A 20,193-nucleotide genomic window follows, 5' to 3' on the forward strand; every position below is an offset into this window, starting at 1 on the left:
TTGCAGTCACAGTTCTCCCATCAGCTGCTGTCCTCAATTTATCCCTTTGGGCCCCGTGCAGTATAGCAAAGGTTAAAGAATACAAACGGCTGAGTGGGCTCACTTTACGTTTGTTTTGAAATCATAAATTTAAGAAGTAGAAAATGGTTTGCTTGGAAGAGTCAGGTGGCTGCAGCCACACGAGCTGAGTGGATTTCAGATTGGACATCAGGAAGAAATTCTTCAGAGGAAGGGCGATCAGCTGTTGGAACGGACTGCCCGGGGAGGCGCTGGAGTCTCCGTCCCTGGGGGCGTTTTAAGTAAAGCCTGGACGTGGCACTTAGTGCCGTGGTCCGGCTGACCGGTAGGTGATCGGTCTTAGGTCGGATTCGGTGATCTCAGAGGTCTTTTCCAACCGAACTGATCTGCGTTTCTGTGCCTTGCCTGGGCTCACCGAGGGAGAGCAGTGGGTGGCACGGCCAGCGCTCCTAGGGGAGCTCACAGGGACAGAGATAACGGGGGCTTGAACCCGCGGACCGGGCAGAAGCTCCGGGGTGTCTGACAGGCAGCCCCCGAGTTCAAACACCACGCAATCTCAGAGACCGCTGAACATTTCTTTCTTGTTGTTACAGGCGTTTTTTGTGAATCCTGAGCTCACGCCTCCCCGCCGACAGCCTCTCCCCACAGCCAGGCTGCACGGCGGGCGCCGCTCGCCGCCTTCCCGCGGCCTTCCCGGGAAGGTTCAGCGGGGCCTTCCCCTTCTCACGGAGCCGCCCCTCGCCCTCAGCTCCCCTACCCGGGCGGTGCCACGGGCCCCGCGCCCCCTCCCTCAGCCGGCGGAGCTCCGCCCGCCGGCCCCGCTCTGCCTACCTGGAGCCACCTCGGTGGGGCGGGGCGGGGACGGGCGGCCGGGCCGGCGGCTGCAGCGACTCCCCTTTGTGTCTGGAGCCGCCCGTGCTGTTGGGGAGGGCGGGCGAGAGGGGGCGCGGGCGGCGGAGCTCCGGCCCTCGCTCGGCTCCCGCCCGCAGCCGGCGGCGGGCAGGGGAAGGAGGCGGTGCGGCCCCTCGCCGGAGAGCCCGGCGCGGGGGGAGGAAGGCGCTGGCGGCGCGAAGGGGCTGAGCGGAGACCGGCGTGAGGAGGCCGGGCCGGGCCGGGCCGCCCAGCGCTGTGGAAACTCGGGGCGGGCGGCGGAGGAGGGGAAGGGCCTTCGCCCGCGGAGAGCAGCCGGGTGCGCTCGCAGCTGGAGCCGCCGAGGAGGGGCCTCGCCGCCCCGGGCCCCACCTTTGGCGGGGTGGCCGGGGGTGGCGTCGGTGTCTGCGGCGGGGGCCGGGGCAGCGCGGAGGAGCCCGCCCGGCGCGGGAGGCAGATGGGCCGGGATGCGGCCGCAGCCCTCGCCGTGAGAGCAGGGGGCCTCGCCGCCGCCTTCCCCGGAGCGTGAGGCAGCGAGGAGGGGCGGCCAGAGGACAGAGACCTTTGCCGGGATGGGACGCGCCGCCGCCGTGAGCCCCTAGCTCGCTCTCCGTGCCCCGGCCGGCCCGCAGGGCCCGCGCTGACCGACACCGCCGAGGGCGCGCCTGGATATGTTCCCTTCCCAACCGGGCGCTTTCTTCGATGTCGTGAAGCTGCGTGGGAAATAGCCCGGTTCCCAGCGGGGTCGGGAGCGTGCCGCCGTCCTCCTCCCCGGCGGGGGAGATGCCTCGGGGCTGGGAGGCAGAGCCAGGCGCTTCCCCCGTGTCCGCTGAGCGCTGCCGGCTCCCGAGGCATGAAGGCAGGCGCCTGTAATGGAGTAAGAGCGAAGACGGCTCCTCTCATCTGCCATTTGCCCTTCCAGACGGGATTGTAAACCGAGAGAGTTAAGGAAGGCTGCGCGAAAGCAGGAGGAATTTCCTCTCTTCGGGGTTTGCCCTTTTTTTATTTTATTTTTTTTTAAACCCCTTTTATTTTTCTCCTGCCGGCTCGAACCGTGGCTTGCCCAGGTATGCCTGCCTCACTGCAGCACCTTGTGCTGGTGCTCCTGCTCTCCAGTGCCACCCTGCTGCTCGGCACTGCGGCTGGTGAGTAGCCACTGGGTGGAACGGACTGGCCATTTTGGCAGCGGCAAGGGGGTGGGGTCCGCTGGTATTTGGGCGCATCTGTGCCTCCTTACAGAGTGGTGTGCATCTATTTCAGCGGCGAAGCCTGATAAAAGTTTTGAAATCCTGATACGTTAAGTGTCTCGGGGAATAAAATCTGCTTTATTGTGTAAATGAGCTCGACCTGCGCTCAGTAAGAATGCTTTGCTTAGATCTGCATCTCTTGTCTAATAACTTACTTCAGTTTTGGAAATATATATAATCTTTTTGTTTTGCATGCCTCGCCCTTTGTAAGGTAATGCAGGAATTTTTAATATATATTTTAATCGTCAGCGAAGCTGTGCCTGTTTTGCTGTGGGATCTTCGGGCACAGCCATTTTTAATTTTATCAGCATCGGTGCTTCCCGGGGCCTTACACATGTGCTGTAGTCTTGTAACAGAATTACTGTAATGTGTATTTTTTCCCCTTGGAGAGGTCGGAAGCAAATACGGAGCTATTTCTTTTGTCATTTGTGATTACAGAACACAAAAAAACCCCGTTATTAAGGAATGCTGAAAGGTCTTGAAGGGTACTTTTTTGTTTTTATAGCAAGAAGTTGGAAGCAGAAATGCTTAGAGAATCTTTACTCATATATTTGGACATTCTAGTCCTATTTTTAATTGTGTTCGGAAGCTCAGTGTTATGTATGCAGTGTTGGAAGAGAGATGTGTGTTGGTCTGGCATCCTTTGCTTTTCTGTCACGGTGACAGATGAACATGTTGGAGCCTTCGAGTGTAACCCAGCTTTGTTAGGCAGGAATACCAATTGTTCTTGCAGTATGCATTTTCCAGCACTTTTGGAAGATTCCTACGACTTTTCTGTCGTTTTACTGATCGGGATCCAATCTGCAGTGCTTGCTTTTTTTTTCGTGTTATTTTGAAATCTGCTGGGTATAGTTCATAAGTGAATCTTGCTGGGAAAATTACTGAATCTTGCTAAGATGACCCCACAAGCTGATGGTAGTTTCCATGTTGTATTTCAGTGAGGTCTTAAAATTAATTTGTCAAAGTTGAAGATACTTGGTATCATTATTAGGAAGATCCTGCCTAAACATGTTAGGCAGTTTCTACATTGCTCTGACTGGATAGTCCCCGATTTCCTTGCTTCTGCTTACTAAGAGGTCTTCAGGAATATTCATAAATGAAAGGCTTGATGTTCCCTGTATCATCCTGACCTTTGACTGCCATTATTTTAGATGGATGTCTGCAGCGTCTCTCTGTGGTCGTTTTTGAGGAGTGTTTTTGTTTTTTTCCCCTCTTCTCTTTTTTTTTTTTTTTTTTCCCCGGGAGAAGGGACTTCTGAAGGTCAAAAATCGTGGTATTAAAGCACATATAAATCAAGAATGTTCGACATTTCAATTTTTCTTTTAAATGTATTTTTTTTTAAGTGTAGGCCTTTTTTTTACCCTTGTGAAAACTTCAGTGAGTTGGTAATTTCTGTGCCCTGGTGAAGAAGGGTTGCTGAAGGAGCAAGTACAGATTTGTACCAGGCCAAGGGCTGGGCAGGTGCTGTAAGAGCCCATTTGCACGGTTTGCCCAATTCACTTCAATTCTGACCTGGCAACAGCATTCACAGTATTTCAGTTCTGCCTTGTTAAAAGGGTATTAATGATGCCAGCTTGTTTGGTTGTTTTGTGAATAGGAACCTATTTTCCCATTGTGATTTATTTCTTAATTGTGAAATTTTAACAATTCACGTTTAAAAAAAAAAAACTTGGTCATAATCCTCTGTAAAAGTAACTACATGGATGATTTGGGCTTTAGTTAAAGAAGCTAATGGTTGATTTTAAGTTTACACTGCATTTCAGAAAAAAATGTCTATACATGGGGAAGCTACACTAATGTGTAATTCTGCCCTTTTATGTTCATGAAAGAGCCAACACTCTTTTCTTCTCTTCCCCTCCCCCAAAGTACTCACTGTATGCTCCCATCAGAGTGAAAATGCTGCCTTTGTAGCTTTGAAACCCCTATTAATTCTTTCTTCTGATTAGTGTACAGATACTATATCTCAGCAGTGTATAGAATTAAGTGCAAAATCATGACATCAGAGGGAAAGTATTTTGATAACAGGTTTTTAAGTTTCTGTCTGGAGGAGAATATCTGGGCTTCTCTGGGGAGAGCTCCACAAAGACCTGGGCTTAGTATGGACAGGAAAGGGAAGATAAGAAGATGAATAAAGAAGATGACAAAAAAAAAAATTACCGTGGGGCTGTAGATGATAGTTCCACTCATAATCTGGAATATGAACGAAGAAAGAATGTATTTTTTCCTTCCCCTTTGTAACTGAAGATGTAATAAAGAACAAGCTCTAGATTCAGAAATATGTGGTGAATATTAGGAGGAAAGTATTACTGGCTTCCTCTGTAAAATACAGATCTTTACAGTTATCTGGTAAATCTGCATTTAAATAATCTATTAGTCCTTGTAAAGAGAAATGCTTCAGTGAGGACATTTTACTGACAGCAGCCTTGGGTAGAGGTTTAAAAAGCAGTATTGGACAAAAAATGGTTGGCAACACTTTGTTCTTTATTTCTCAAGTTATTTGGAAACATATTTCTAAATATATTGTTTAGAACTATGAAACATACATAAATATGTCTTTATATTGTAGAGGATTCTGGTGTGTTAATCAGGAGGGTTTGTGCCTGAAGACGTGGTTGGTGAACCTTTGAGCTGTTCCCCAGTGTTGTGAAATAATTTTGTTTGGGTGTTTGTAGGGACCAGATAGTAAAGATACCATCTTTCTTCATTTCACTTGCTTACGTTTTTTGATATGCAATACTGAACCACTTTTCCTTCTGCATGCATGTCCAGGGTAGACAGCATTCCATTGTCTAATGTGTAAATTTTTTGCAGAAAATATAAGGTGAAAAGTAAAGCAAACAGAATGTCCTTTTATCTTGGGGAGTTATTTTCATAATTCTGTATTTATGTGGTTCAACAGGGCTGCGAAAATTAAACTGTGAAAGGAATTGGATAGAGATTGAATTATTTCTTTAATGATAATTTCAATTATTAATTAAAATGAGTGAACCAAAGAATCTTTATCTAATTCTGTCTTGCTGGTTAAAGTTACTTTAGTGTCTCAACATAATTAGTTTGAAATGTGAATTGAGTGACACAAGGAAAAACCTCCTTTGGACATTCAACTCAGTTCTTCTAATTCAGTGTTTCAGATTAGTAGCTGACTCTGTGTATCTTGCATATTAAACAGTGGGGTTTGTTAAGTCTTATCTGTACCCCAGTTTCTTCTTATTACTAGAGCTAAACCCATTGTTTGTGTTTGGTTTGTTTTTTTTTTTTCAAATGTAACCTAAAAATGCAGGTTGTTTTTCTGTTTGTGTTGGGAGCAGTCTCAGAAATCTTAGCCTGGGAGATGAAAACCAGGCTGTTGGCTTGAGGAACACACTGGTGTGCCTGATGGATAACCACAGCACAAGCACAGCCTGGACACCAGGCTGGGGCTTCGTGGGCTGTCTGCTTGTGTAAAGGAGCTGTGTAGATGGGGAAGAGCCTTTTTCCCATTAGGTGAATCAGCCTGTGTGAACCTCTGTGATATTTCAGCTCGGGTGCTTCCAGTTTCCAAGCCAACTTCAGTACTGGGGTACTGCGCTGTGCAGTGTCGGCACAGCCTGTGGGGAAGTGGAAGCTGTGCTCATCTGGTGGCCAAAGGAACCCAAATTTCAAGCCCTGAGACATAACACAGATACCTTGCTCCAGTGGGAATGGATTTACCCTCAAAGGAACCATGTATAAAAAGTTAACTTGATTATCTTCCTGTCCTTTTCTGATGAAGGCAAGCCAACCTCACTTTACCCTGGACAAAGAGGGAAGCAGAACTGTATTTCTTAAAATTATTCTTACAGTGAAGTTTGTTAAGTGGTTATTTTGATGGCATCTACCTAGCACTTATTCCAAATTCCTGTAAAAAAAAATTTGTTCACTTCTACATTGTTGTTCCCCTTCCTTTTTATATTTAATTTATCAGTAGTTTGTATAGTTGGTGGCATTGTTTCCTTGGCAGATACCATCTTCCTCTGCCTTTCTCACCAGAGAAAAAAGAAAATGATATTGGGTTCTTCAGAAATGTTTTATTCCTAATAACAGAGTGCCTGGTACTGAAGCTGCATTGTGTTTGGACTCAGTCTGGCTTTGCTTTCAATATGTGCTGTCATTTTCTGGGCAGAATATAACTTCATTGCCAGGGCTGTGAGCTGAGTGTAAAGTTTCATTTGGAACAAAATGTTTATGCCCTGAATAAAACAGGCTGGGTGATGATTTAGGTTGGGTAGGACTGGAATCTGTGCATAGCTTACAGGCAGTAACTATTAATTTTATTGGGATAGTAGACTTAGTGGAGCTACTCACTGCTTGATTTTGACTTGAAGAATAAGTGAAATACACAAACTGTTCTCCAAAAACTAACATTTCAGTATGCAAACTGATTTTCTGCAGTGAGTCTTAGAGTGCTTTGTTTTGGGGTTTTTTTCTGTGGGGCTTTTTTGGTTGGTTGTTTTTTACTTGTTTGTGGTTTTTGGTGGTGTGGTGTTTTTTGGGTGTGTGTCCCCCCCCCCCGCCCCCTTTTCTTTTTCTGAAGCAGAAGTTCACAGAGCATAAGGCTTGAAGTGATTTCTTTCTCTCCTCCATGGTCTGGCTGTGTAAGTACAGACAATAATGTCTGTCTAACATCTCTAAAATCTCCAGTGGAAAGGGATTTCACAGCCTGTCTATGTAGTCTGGCCTGTTACAGTGCTTAATTACCATGTTTTTCATAATGCAACAGTAGTAGATCTTTTTTGCTTCTTTTATAATGCAAGATTGTTTAAGATATGCCTTAATTAGTATGTGGCAATCCACCTGAAAATGTAGAGTACACACACAGACAATGGCCAGAGAATATCAGTTTAGGTAAACTCCCATGTTGAAGTTTAGTGTCTTGACCTTGGCTACAGTAATTTGTGATGAAAATCCTGAGTTGACCATCAGTGTTTTTAAATGCAATTTTGCGTTTAAAAAAAAACAAAAAAAAAACTTTGAAAACTGTGCTCTTCCCAGAAGTTTGATTGCCGATGGTGCCTTCCTGACTCAAGATGCCTGTTAATCTGTTAATTGCAGAGCTGGGAGCTGGGCTGAGCAGCTGAGAATCTGATAGCAGAGGTCAGTCAGGGGGTGTGGTGAGGAGGAAGAAGGTCTAGGACAGGAGAGATCTGAAAGGATGAAGGATTCAGTCTGGTTTGCTCTGGGATGAGAACCAAGGCATATTAGACAGCCAGACAGAGATAGTGTCTGAACATTTGTCAGACTTTCTTGGAGAATGAGTGGAATGAACCTTTTACACTGGGAAGAGAGAGAAAGCGTAGTTGTAGGTAGCAGTTTTGAAGATTTCTGTTCTTTCTTGTGGAAATAAATGAGACACACATTCATTTAGATGATGCCTTATCCTTCTCTTTTTCCCTCAGTCTGGTAAGTTTGAAAACCACAAACTTTTGGGTGATGAAGATATTTTGTTTCAAGTCACTGGGATGTGTCAGTTTTGTCAGTAGCCTTCTTGGGTTTGCACCAAATCGTGTGTTTTGTTTTGAGCTGTAGATGTGTCTACCTTTTGCATCTCTCGTTACTCTGTATTTTCTCTTTGGTTTCTTATCTTTGAGAGAAGGAAGGAAAAATAGGCAGTATGGACATAGAAGACTGTCTTTGACATCTGTGAGCCCTTCTATCTTCACTTCTAACTCTGTAATCTGTTAGCCAGTTTCAGCTGTATGTGAAAGATGAGAAAAGTCTCAAGAGATTAATTTGCTACCATGTTTGTTAACAATTAGGAACTCAATACAGGAAGCACTTCCAAGGTAGAGGTTTTTCAAGGGAAAAGAGGAGCATAACTCAGCCCAGGTAATTCTCTTTGCTTAAAACTGGCTGCCTAGTCAGTGCAAGGATGTAAGTGTTGGTGCATACTCTGTTCTGTACTATGCACAGAATATTTTGTTTCCTGTTCACCTGGCATGCTGTATGAGATCTGGGGGAGAATGAGGGATCCCTTCTGTGGGAAATGTGGGAGTTGGCCAAGAAGTGTGGGAGAAGAGTCACATTTCTAGGCAATTAGTTTGACAGTGTAGTAGCCAATTTTTTGACTGAACTTGCAAAACAGTGCCCAAATCACTTTACTGAATGGCTATTGTGCACTTATGAGCTTCATAGTGTGTATGAGTAACTGAAATGCTATGCATTGTTTTTCACACTTTCAGAACTGCGTTTAGTTGATTGTCCTGTGTGTACACTGTAGTTCAGATATCCCACACATCAAGCTTCCTTGTGATCTTCTTTTCAACAGTGCTGTAACTCAGGCTTTTCCTTTGAATGCTTTTGTAATGTATTATACTTGCTTCAGTCTGTGAAGTTAATGAAAAATAGTTTTATTCTTTGTTTAAGAAGAAGTAATGGGAAGGTATGTACTGTCACCTTCTGGGCTGGAGTAAGTGGCAGACAATGACATAGGTAGTGGTACAGGGAACCTTGCATTACTTGCCCACCTGCCTCTAACAAGTCAGTACAGTCTTACTGTTACATCCAGCCAAAAGCTGACATTTATGCTGCCTATTCTACTATATATCCTTTGACTGTTTTGACTTGTAGGCAGGATAAGTGTAAGAAAAGATGTGTATGAAGCTTTTTTTGGGTTTTTTTTGGTGGTGGTGAGATGTCTGTAAGCATGGTGGTAGGTCACATATGTTAATTTGTCTCCATACATTAGAGAATGCAGCACTTCATTAATATCAAAGTGTTGGGCGTTGGCACTGTCATCTCATCATTCTTGGCATGAAGTGCACTTCCCTCTGCATAAGTCACAAAGGTCAGGTTCACCTGGTGTGAGAAGCTTTAATGTAGTTCAGGAACAAGAATAACTGACTGAACATGCTCTACTTCTCTTGCTTTTGCCTTATGAGACTTCTTCAGTATGGTTTGGTTTCTGTTAAAAATAGAATATTTTATTTCTACAATTAAACTAGAAGATGGGTGATACAAGACTCCTAGACCATCCTTGTTAAAGAACCTCAGTTAGATTTTTCCAAGGATTAAAGTTAATCCACAGTCCTTTGTTAGGCTTCACAAACTTGTATCAGGAAAAATAGTGGGTTGTGATACCACTAAAACTACATCCTCTAGTAAAGATTGTATTAAATAAATGATCTCATAGCAGTATGCTTAGTTATCCCCTATAAAAAAATGCTTGCTCTTGTTAGTGATGGAGTGGCTGTGTTGTAGGTAGCTTGTTGCTGAATGTACTTGAAAATTAGTCCTTCCTTCTGATGCTGTCCTTCAGAGAGAAGTCAGTAAAGCTGGTTCCTTCTGGGGGCTTAGTGTGCCTGTACCTTCCAAGCTGCAAAAATCTTGGTGCAGACATATTTTATGCAGAAGATAATGTGCTGTGGATTTTTGTCAGTCTTTTTGTTTATTTAAAACCTAAACATGAGAAATTATTTTCCTGTATGTGTTTGTAGAGAAGGGACTTGGCTGAAAAGTTTAAGATGTTTTAAAATTGTTACCAGTTCTTAGAAAAAAATGATTGTATTCACCTATATATGTAAAACCAATATGGTGAAGAAAACGAAGGTTGTATTAGGGAAATTATAGCAGCTGTCTTTTTAGTTAGACAGTGGCACTGCCACATATATATTCAAAGCAGGCACTTAGCCCAAGAAGCAGCTTTCTGTATTAAAATAATTTCAGTTGCAATCAGAGAAGGATAAAAGGAACCTTGTAATGAAGTTCGTCTGGATGCCACCACGGTGTGGGTTTCTTAAGTTTGCATGTGTGAAGTTCTTTTCCTTTATTTCTGGCTGTAATGGCCCAGGCTGGGGAGCTGCAGGCGGAGCAGCTGCCAGGACCAAAATCCGCAGCCAGGCCCGGGCTGGGCAGCTGTAAGAGGGGCCTGGGACCCGGGGGACACCCCAGGGGACACACGGGACCCGGGGGACACCCCAGGGGACACACGGGACACACGCTCCTGCCTCCCTGCTATTGCAGAAGTTCTCAGCTCAGAAGTGGAAGAACTCGTTCCAGCCTTCTGTGCTATTCTTACTCGGCTCTGCAGGCAGGGATGGATGACTCAGTGAATTTAAATGAGTGAAAAAAAGATGTGGAAACAGTAGGAAAAATCATTCCTCATGCCCACTGTGGCAGTATTTGGATCTCTGTGAACTTTTTTTATATAGGAAATATGCAGATTCTCAGTTCTGATGTGTATGATACAGATACAATGAAGTGTAGAACATACATGTATGTATGGGGATGTGTGTGTCTTGTATCCTTATGTACTCGATGTGTTACCAAAATTTCAGCCTACCAGTATGGTCTGCTGCTAAAATCTAATATTTTAATATTAGCAAATTTGGTGTTCTTAATTTTCTGAAAGTCCTTGTAAATGGCTTATTTTGCAGGATGGATAAACTTTACACTTATTAATTACATCCAAATTCTTTCAGGACCTGTTAAATAATTTCTCTTTTAGTTATGCTAGAGTGAATCTGACCTAATTAAATTTTAGTTAAATTTAATATCTAGTAGTTAATGCTTTTGCAGCAGACCACAGTTATTTGGTCACAGTTGTTTCTCCTTGTTTTAGTCAAGAATTTTAAATCTAGTAAATATTTTTCTTGATTTTTTTCCATATAGACTTAGAAATGTCTAAAGTGGCAAAAAAGAGAGACTTTCTTTGCTTTGTTTCCTGTCAGAGAAGTAGTACCATTAAGGAAACTGTCAGCAAATTTAGCTTCCCTTCTTTTAAGAAATTCTGGAATAGAATGTTTGAGTGCAAAATAGATAGCCCCCTAATTATTATTTTACTAATCTTTTTGTGGACTGTGTAGCTACTTAAAACTGAAGATATGGCCTTTGGGCACAGGAATACACAGTCCAAATATGACATCATACAGTAAATTAATTTTAAAAATTGAGAGAAGGGGGGGTTTGTTTAAAGTAAGGAAGACTAGTGATACAGTAATAATTGCTCAAACAACTTTGTGGTTTCACTTTGAGAATGTAAGGATATTTTCTTATTTTGAAATGTGCAAGGGGAAAAAAAATCAGTGGGGTTCTAAGACAGTTGAATAATAAGTGGTGCCATAATATGTGAGGGTGGTAAGAACATTGTAAGCAGGATTTGCTTCACTGAGGAAATGTAGAGGCATTCAAGAGGGAATGTGCAGAAAGGGATGTTGAATTGAGCTCTGTTGAGGAATGGAAGAGTTAAATGTGGAAACAGCTATTCAGATGTTACCTACTTTGAAGCAGTCATCAAAACAAAGTCTTTCATCTTGAAGAAGTGAAGGTCTGCAAAAGGAAGCAAATATTGTCAAAGTGATATCATGGCCAGCAACTTTTCTTGAAAACAAATTTTCTTGACTGGTTTTGGAAGAGTGGGAGAAGGGTTAGTAACAAAAGAGCTGAGTTGAGAACATAAGGCATGCAGAAAAATAAAGAATGGGCTTTTAATGTGGTATAAACAAAACTAGGAACGGACTTGGTGATCCAGTAAGGAGGGAAGAAGATAGGTGGGGGAAAAAAAGCTCTCTGCAGTTAATTAGGGTTCTCATTGAACACCCAGAGACCCTTAGTGAAGAAGAGTGAATTGTGTGTAGCACCAGGGCAATGTGCATTGTCCTCTTACTCCTGGATGCCCTGTTTCAGAATGAAGCTTGCACTAAGCTAAGGGAGAAAGCATCTGAAATTGCCAGTAAATCCAGACTGTGCCTTAGAATTCTGTCTGAACTGCACTGTTTGTAGCCAGTGTTTATGGTGATAGCAGCAACAGGTTTTTGTTTGAACTGTAAAGAAATAGATGGAAACCAACATTTTAACTTTCAAAAAACATTTGAAGAATGTTTTTATGTGGTATATAATGCAAAACTTTACAGAGCTTTTTTACAGAGAGCCTGAATGGCCATGGAGTTTTAAGTACAGTACCTATGTTTTAGTGTTGCCTTAATACAGCAAGATGAGATATGGCTTCTCTTTGGTGCTGGTTTCATGTATTTGTTGTGCATATGGGATCTTTTCTGCCAAGTTTAAATCTTAAAATGTAGTTAAATCCATAGTTCTCAGACCTCATTTAACGACACTATTGTATATCACTTCCAGTCTTCCTGTAATATGTTAATGCATATAATGCAAAAGAAAAACCCAAAGACATCAACAACCTTCAGACAGGCTTCTAATTGAACAGAAATCAAGATAATTCTACATACTGAACTTTTTTGCTGTATCAGCTAACTTGTCTTCTGTATGTGATTGCTGAGGGGAAAATGAACATTTATGTGAATGTTCTGTATTGAAATGGAAATTTTAAAAAGTCACTTTTCCCTTTCTGTGCTGATGTGATGCCAGCTCTGAACCTCTCAGTGTCGCTTTTTTCATGTTTTTCTGTTCACACTGTAAGCTTAAACCCAGAATCACTTTGGGACAATGAAGTCCAGTACCGTTATATTCTATTTCCAGATGCTTATTATACAAGATGCTGGTGTAATCCCACAAGCCTTTTTAGTATTCCTGTGTTCTGAATACTTTATTCATTTGTACATATTTATAGTTTGTTCTTTGAACTTGACAGAGGTTTTGGAGATCAGGCATTTTAGTGAGACTGCCAGGAAACACTGAGAAGTAAGCCTATTGCAATATCCTGGCTTCCCCAGATAAAACTAGACATCCTGGCTGGATGTTTACCAGTGTTATTACAGAAGAAGGTATTTGTGTCTTGATTCTTTCCTAGATTTGTCCATCCTTCTCCACCCTTGCTTTTGTTATTCTTTTTTAGGATGGTTAGAATAAGCATGACGTGAATTTACTTTTGTGTTACCGACATGTGCTTTCAACATGTAACTGCAACCAACTAGTTTAAAATCTAGGAATACCACAAACAAACAGTTATTACATTTAGCTGAAATATTTAATAGCACGGGAGGATGACGTATGCGATGGAACCCGATAGTAAATTCCTTTGTGGCAATTACATAAAGCAGTTAGTTTCAGTGCTTAATTGATAACACTGAAGCTTGCTTCACTTCCGTGAGGTGTGGGAATACGAGGTGCAGAGGTAACTGCATTCCATCGAGTCTCAGTCTAGACAGGCAACAAGAGCATCATTCATCCTGTAGCAAACAAGGCAGGCTAATCACCTTCTTAAAAGTGACCTTGCAGCTGAAGAATGCGCCGTGGAGGGTACGCAGAAAGGCAAGTTGAGAGCTCAGTGCTATCACCAGCAGCACAGGTCCTGGAATTAAGGGTCTCACCTGAAAGGATGGGACCAGAATTGCAGAATGCTGGTTCCTCCTCTTTTTATAGGGGTGGTGGTTTTTGAAAGAAATTGTTTAATGAATTGCTATACGGTTAATTGTGTTTGATTGAAGGGAAAGCTTGTTACTTAGTTGAGGTGGGAGGAAGTTTGAAGTGCACTTTCATAGCAATAAGTATTAGGAGGCTTTAGTAGAAACTCAGTTCCCTTTAATTGAAGAGTAACAGAGTGAGCTTGGACTTTTTCAAACAGCATTTACAGGAAAAAGGCTCTTTTATTGTATTTTTTTTATGAAAGTGCATGGTGTCTATGTCTAAGGCATGGCAAAATTATGAGATGTGTGCTGTAGCACAAAGTGAGCCCTGTTTAAATATTTCTGCTGGATTCAGTAGCCTTATCTCTACACAGACACTACCAGAATTAGTTGGCGAGGACTTAGGAATGGAAAAATATGGAAGCTATTTAAGAAAGTGTGGAAAGGTATTTTCAAGTTTTCTTGGTTATGTGAGAACAAACATTTAATAGCACAGGAGGCACAAAGAGTGAGATGCACCATGGCAGCTTGAGGATAATTGTTACCAGCTCTAAACAAAGAGATGTAAAGGAAGAGGATGAGTTCAGATGGAAACTGGTTTGCTGACTGCTGTGCTTTGATTGACTCTGTGCATGTTCCTAACCTGTGGTAAGTGTTAAGATAGCTCTTGGAAAAAAGTTGTGAGCAAACAGATGCTGAGTTGCTGTAGGATAAATTAAGTAAATTAACATTGTAATTTAAAATTTTATGTTATCTGGCTTTGTGGACATCCTTCCATCTCCCTTGTTCTTTTTGAGCAGGAAATCATAATCCTGCAGATTAAGATCTAAGTGGAGCATTTAAAGAAGGGAAGGTGCAAATGTTCTTAGCAAAGAATGAGCACAGTTTTGTAGTTTTGTTTCCACTCACAAAATCAAAATTACCTAAAACCAGAGCATTATAAATAATCATGAAATTAGTCATATAAACCCTTAAACTATCATTATAGCAACTATCTGACCTTAATTTAGATGCTTTGTGCATAACTATGATGAATTTTATGAGGTGTTTTTCTCTGCAGGGCATTTACCTCATTTGGTGAAAATGGGGAAATTTCAAGGCCTTGCAGGGAATAGACTTTCACAGCTGCACTCTCTCCTGCTTCTCTCTTCCCCATGGATGTTATATCCCCCAGTTCAGAGCTGATTCTTTATGTGTGCTTCTTTCTTGATACTATCTCTTCTTAAATTTCACTTAATGCCCTTATTTCAGTTATTGTAGAAAGACATTTTTATTTCCACTTGAGCGTTGCTGTTTTATGCATTTCTTCTCTTTAATGAAAAGAAACGAGTTGTATCATGTTACTAAAAAGAGATCTTTGATAAGTGCTCAGATCAACTGGGGTGCATAAAGGAAGTGCAAGAGACTGAAGTTTATTCTTCCCTAGAGGAATGCTTAGCTTCTCTGACTCTTCTGGTATGCTTTCAAAAAGTAAGGCTCCTTTATTTTTCTCCTTCTATTGTCTTGCAGAACACAAACTCTGAGATTCTTAATTGACAGATGCACTGTGGATGTATAATTTGTTCTGGGGGAGATGCTGTAGAGTGAGATTAGAGGTAGTGTAGGACAGTCATTGCCTACTTAAACTTGGCTCAATATAGCTCACAAGAGGTGGATCACCTACTAAACTTCTTTTAAACATGCATGAGCTTGAGTGAGTAATTAAGGAAGTGATTTCAGATATATATTTAAATAATTCTTTCAGAAGAATTATAAGAAGCTATGGTTAAGATCTGGGGAGAGGAAGCAGGTAAGGTAAAATTGTGTGAAGGGCAATTCCAGTCCTTGAGGAATATGCAGGTTCCATGCCACAGATTTCCGAACTGTTTCTCCCATGGTGCTTTTTATTAAAAGGTTCCAGGACTTTTGAGAGGCAAGCTGGTAGTATGTCACTGAGCAGACAAAACCCAAAATTATTCTCAGCATTGTCAACTCCTGTATGGCAGGCGAAAGTGGGTGTGACAGTTCAAAAAGAAAATGATTATGCTCTCTTGGAGATCTGTATCTAGTCATTAGTGTGATAGCGGATACCTTGTAGTTCTGCTAGATTTATTGTGAATTCTCATCTTTGTGTTGGAATTGTATTGTGCAAGACAGATGAGATCAGTCTCTGGAAGTTAGCTTAGTACTGCTGTAGCCTTTGCTTGCTCTGCCCTTCCTATCCTTCCGGTTTTTATTCACCAAATGTATACAAATGTGAACACAAATACTGTCTTGATCTCAAATGTCTCCATCTGAGGACAGAGTTCCTTTCTCATGTCCAATACGTGGCATGTGGTAGCTTTTATCTAGTTCTGTTAAGGACTGCAGAAGACTTGTTGTAGCAGAAGACTTGTTCTAGCATATGACAATAAACCTCTCACAGCTTTAAAATAAACAGAATTAAATAAGAGTCAGAGTTAGCTAGGATTTTGGCAACGGTGCTCCAAGAGAGAAGCTCATAAATTCCTCTTCAGTGGTCCACCAAATATTTGCTTTTGGCCATCAGGAGCTGACAGTTCATGCAGTACTGTGTGTCTCTACAGATTCCTCACTTGAGTTTAATTGTCCCAGGTGCAAATGATCACACTTGAGCAGCAAAATCAGAATCTGTTTGGTGAGGTCTGCATCCCCTTTACACTCACTTGTACATCAGAAGCTTAGATGTGGATCCCCTGGCTGGCCTCAGGGCCCTACCTAATTCAGGCTTGCTATTTCTGTGTGGAGCAGAAATAGATGCACTCAAAGGTAAAGTTGCATGCTGCCCTTCAGGACAGACGTGCAGTATTTGGCTTTTGCTTTGAACCTGTGGCAGTATTGAAGGCAGTGTATAGTTCGAAGCTGCAAGCCCTGATATTTTGTAAAAGCAGCTGAGAGAAAAGGAAATAGTAGTTACGGCTGCTGTGTAAGATGAAGAAAGGAAATGGGAGCCTCCCTTAAGTGCAGCCACTAAGAAGGATAGTTAAAAATAGCTGCTTTTCCCCTCTAAACAATTGTCTAAGTTGCCATAAATCTTGTTTTTTCTTGGGACTTGGAGACAAGCCTCATTCCCTGGGTGTTCTGTTCTGAAACACCAGTTGTGTTTTGAGAACTTGCTCTGTGCACATTGATTACTGCAGTACAGATGTTTGGAAGGAAAAAAACAAACATCGAGGCACAACTGTGATTGTAATGAGCAAAAGCATGACAGTACTTAAAAAATATATGGACAGTGGATGGGAGGAAGACCACAGTGAGATGAAGTATCTTGCTGTTGCTTAGTGTGCCACCAAGAAAGAGGAGCAGGTACCTGGTTTGCTGCCACCAAATGCATTGTCATCCACTTCACCATCCATTTATTGCAATCCCAAACTGATGGATTTATTGAGATTTATCATGGTAGAAAGCTGATTGTGATAGCTTTGAACTAAGTAAAGCTGCTCTCAGAGAGAAAAGTTACGAAAAGTGGCAGCTTTATTGCAAAATATACAACTGTTACAGATGCCAGTTTTAAAAGGAAATTTTGGTTTTGGAAGGTTTAGAAAAATAATTTATTACTTTCTCAGCAATGTTAACGTCTGTGTTTCAGTTCTGTACAAAAAGTGCAAAAGAGAAAATGCTGTCATTTCCAATATATTTTGGAGTGTTTTACTTTGTGTCTTACACTATTGCTGTTTGAATTCTGATTAGTTAAACTGATTTTTTAATTATCATTCCTGACCACTACATTTCTTCAACTTGTTATGCCAAGCAGGCCACTGATTCCAAGTATCTGTACTTTTGTATCATCCACTCATGGTCTTGGTCTTTTTTGGTTGAGCTGCTTCTGAGATGTTTAATAAAACAGCTAAGAAACAGATGACTAAAGAGGTAGTATGTACAATTACCCAACTACTTAAATATGTTTTAATGACTCAGCAAAAAGTGTTTATTTGGTAGACGCATGGTGGATGTTCCTTATTTTAGATGAAAGTGAATTTCTAATCTTAAGTTGCATCTAAATTAGCAGTTCCAAGTGTCTGTACTCCGACATGCTTTCACTGCTTTTCTTAGAAGCAGCAGGAAACTAGAATGTTCCCTGTGAAACTAATTTTCTTCCTTGTCTTCTGACAGTGAATCTAGTTGGGTTTTTATATTATGAGAAAAAACAAATTGTAGAGATGTGAACACATTGCTAGAATTTCAATACTTTTGTTTCCCTTTTTTCATATTTGTGTATTTGCTTTGGTTTTTTCACTTTTGTTTCTTTCTTCTGCCCTGTGTTCTCCAAGTGTCTGTTCTTCCTGTATAGGAGAGGTAATTTGAGCCTTAGCACTATCCAGTTATGTTGCTGGAATGCTTTGCTGTCTAATACTAGTACATGTAGAATTATTCCGAGTCCTGCTTTCTGTGTAGATACCAAGAAACTCCTAGACCCAAAGGACATTTAAATGAACATATGAAACCCTAAGCATGTTTTCATTGAACCTTTTCAGAAGCTGTTTTTCACATTTCAAGTAGTGTGAGGGAGTCCAGTGGGTTACTGTCTGAGAATCAAGAAAAGCAGATTATATGGGTTTACTCAGATATTGCCAACTTCTCAGTGCAGTTTGGTGAATTTTAAGATAAGCATGCTATGGTGAAACTTTAATGTAGCTGTGGCTATTTTTTTCCTTGTAATCATTTGACTTCTAATCCCTTCCTATTTGTAACAACCCTTATTTTTGCTAATGGTGAACTTTGTAATTTTTCTTAAGGCTTTCTTTTTTGTGTGTGTGTGTGAGAGAGAGCAAGCTCAGGATGATTGTGTTCTTAATTAAAATTACTGGCTTTGGAATTGGGAGACAACATTCTAAATCATCTTTGGACAACTGGAACTTTGAGCATCCAAATTCTAAAATGGACAATGTAGTGTTAATAGATTCTTGAATTAAAATGTTCTAGTTGCCAAACCTTGCATTATGGCCATATTAAAACCATTATGAAAGTGGACATGGACACTGAGCTATAGATTTTTACTGTGGGAGAAGGATTCTACCTAGGTGCAGATCTCAAACTATATTACTGAAAAAGTACATTAGAATTAAAAGTATCACAATCTGATGTGGCATACAGATGAATGTGTGGAAGAGTATTGGTTAATAGATGGAAAGACAAGACATCTCTAATAGAAAAGGTTATTTCAATGATTTACTACTTGGAAGCAGATGAAAATTGAGTGAGGTACAAGAAGTACATATTAAAGTGTGCTGATAACATAATTGGAGATGAACTTTTTTCTGTCTTGATTTTCCCATGTGACTGAATGGCTGAAGCACCAGGTGGGCACTAGGCTAGTGTGAAGAATGAATCCTCTTCACAGGGGCCATGGAATAAAGATCTGTTTAAGCATGTGAGGAAGACAACCCATATTTGAGTTAGCCACCAGGAAAGACTGGACAGAGGGGAATTGTTCTTTGCTTAAAGTCTTTATAGATTTCTTAGTAAATAAGCTAAGGAGTAGATTTTTGATGATGACACATGCACATAGTTTGTACATAATTATCTGTCTCTGCTATAGTATGAATGTGTTCCTTCTTTCAGGTCTGTAGTATGTAGTCTTGTTGGTACTAAACAGGAATCTGCAGCAAACCAATTAAAAACACATGGTAGATTGCAATTTTTATTTGTTGATGTAATTCTCTAAATACTATGGAATACAAATATGCAGTCTTGTACCCAGATACCCCAGTGAGACCTTTCTGCTGTAAGGTTATGGAAGAAATTTAACAAGAGAAAAAAAAATTCAGCCACAAACTCAAAACATCGTTTAGTGAAAACAAGATGTTATTAAAAAGATATCTTGTTGTATGCTTTGAAGTGAGCAGTTTATTTCCTACTATTTGCTACAACATTTGTCTCCTAAGCACGACATTGTGGCCAGAATCATAGAATAAATGCCCAGGACCTAGAAGGTGAGCAGGGGAAGGGGAAGAATAAAAAGCTGCTTCTACAAAGCAGAGTTACTCTTTATTGGAGACCGTAAGCATTTCCAGTCTTTCTTTTCTCTATTGCAGCTGTATTTTCTCCCTGGCTTTTGGTCTTTTCACTTGGTTTTGACCTCCTTTGCTTTTGTCTGCTTTTCTGAGCAGTGGCACCACTGCTGCTTTTTCCACTGACCTGTGTTCTGCCTTTTCACTGTTTTTCGTGCACCAGCTTTCTTCATATTTTTGTGGTTTGTTTGGGGTTTTTTTTCTATTTTGTTTGTTTCCCTGAGAAAAGCAAGATTAGAAGACAGTGATGCTTTTACTTCCATCTTTACCAGAGCAGGTGCTTGGCTGCTGGATGAGGAGCTGAAGTTCACCTCAGCTTATTCATAAAGCACCAGATTTTCCCCTGCCCATGGAAGCAGTGTGCAACAATCCCACGTCCTAGAGAGACTGTAGAGCATGTCCAGCGCTGCTGTTCTGTGAAAAATTGAGTTTCCAAACTAGCAACCTCTTCTGAAGTTTTTCAGAGGCCTATAATTTTGGTACTTTGTCAAGAAAATGAGCAATCCTCTCTCTGTTCCCTTTCCACTTCCCCACAAGAAGAAAAAAAAAAAAGCTCGCCACAAACCAACCAGGAGCCACACCCTTGGTATGAGGCAGCCTGTCTGCCACAGCTTAAATTCAGCTTCTTCCACTTTTAGAATTTGTCAACAGAGTACTTAAAAAAAGTATTTTAATATGGACTTCACAACCTATTTTTTCTAGTCTTACTGCAGGCATGACAACATCCTTTTAACGGAGTCTGTTTTTAACTTGTAAGTAAAAAAGTACAAAAGTGTT

General features: G+C 41.3%; 1 protein-coding gene across 1 annotated transcript in view; it reads left to right on the plus strand.

Annotated features, from left to right (window-relative positions):
* The first annotated feature begins 1,920 nt into the window (after positions 1-1,920).
* Positions 1,921-20,193, plus strand: part of BMPR2 (bone morphogenetic protein receptor type 2) — a 97,967-nt gene continuing 79,694 nt past the window's right edge. Inside the window, exon 1 of the mRNA XM_062498345.1 lies at positions 1,921-2,033. Within this exon, the coding sequence (XP_062354329.1) occupies positions 1,958-2,033 (76 nt within the window). The 5' untranslated portion in view covers positions 1,921-1,957. The remainder of the gene's footprint in view (positions 2,034-20,193) is intronic.

Source organism: Cinclus cinclus, chromosome 9 (genome assembly GCF_963662255.1).
Source record: "Cinclus cinclus chromosome 9, bCinCin1.1, whole genome shotgun sequence".
Lineage (NCBI taxonomy): Eukaryota > Metazoa > Chordata > Aves > Passeriformes > Cinclidae > Cinclus > Cinclus cinclus.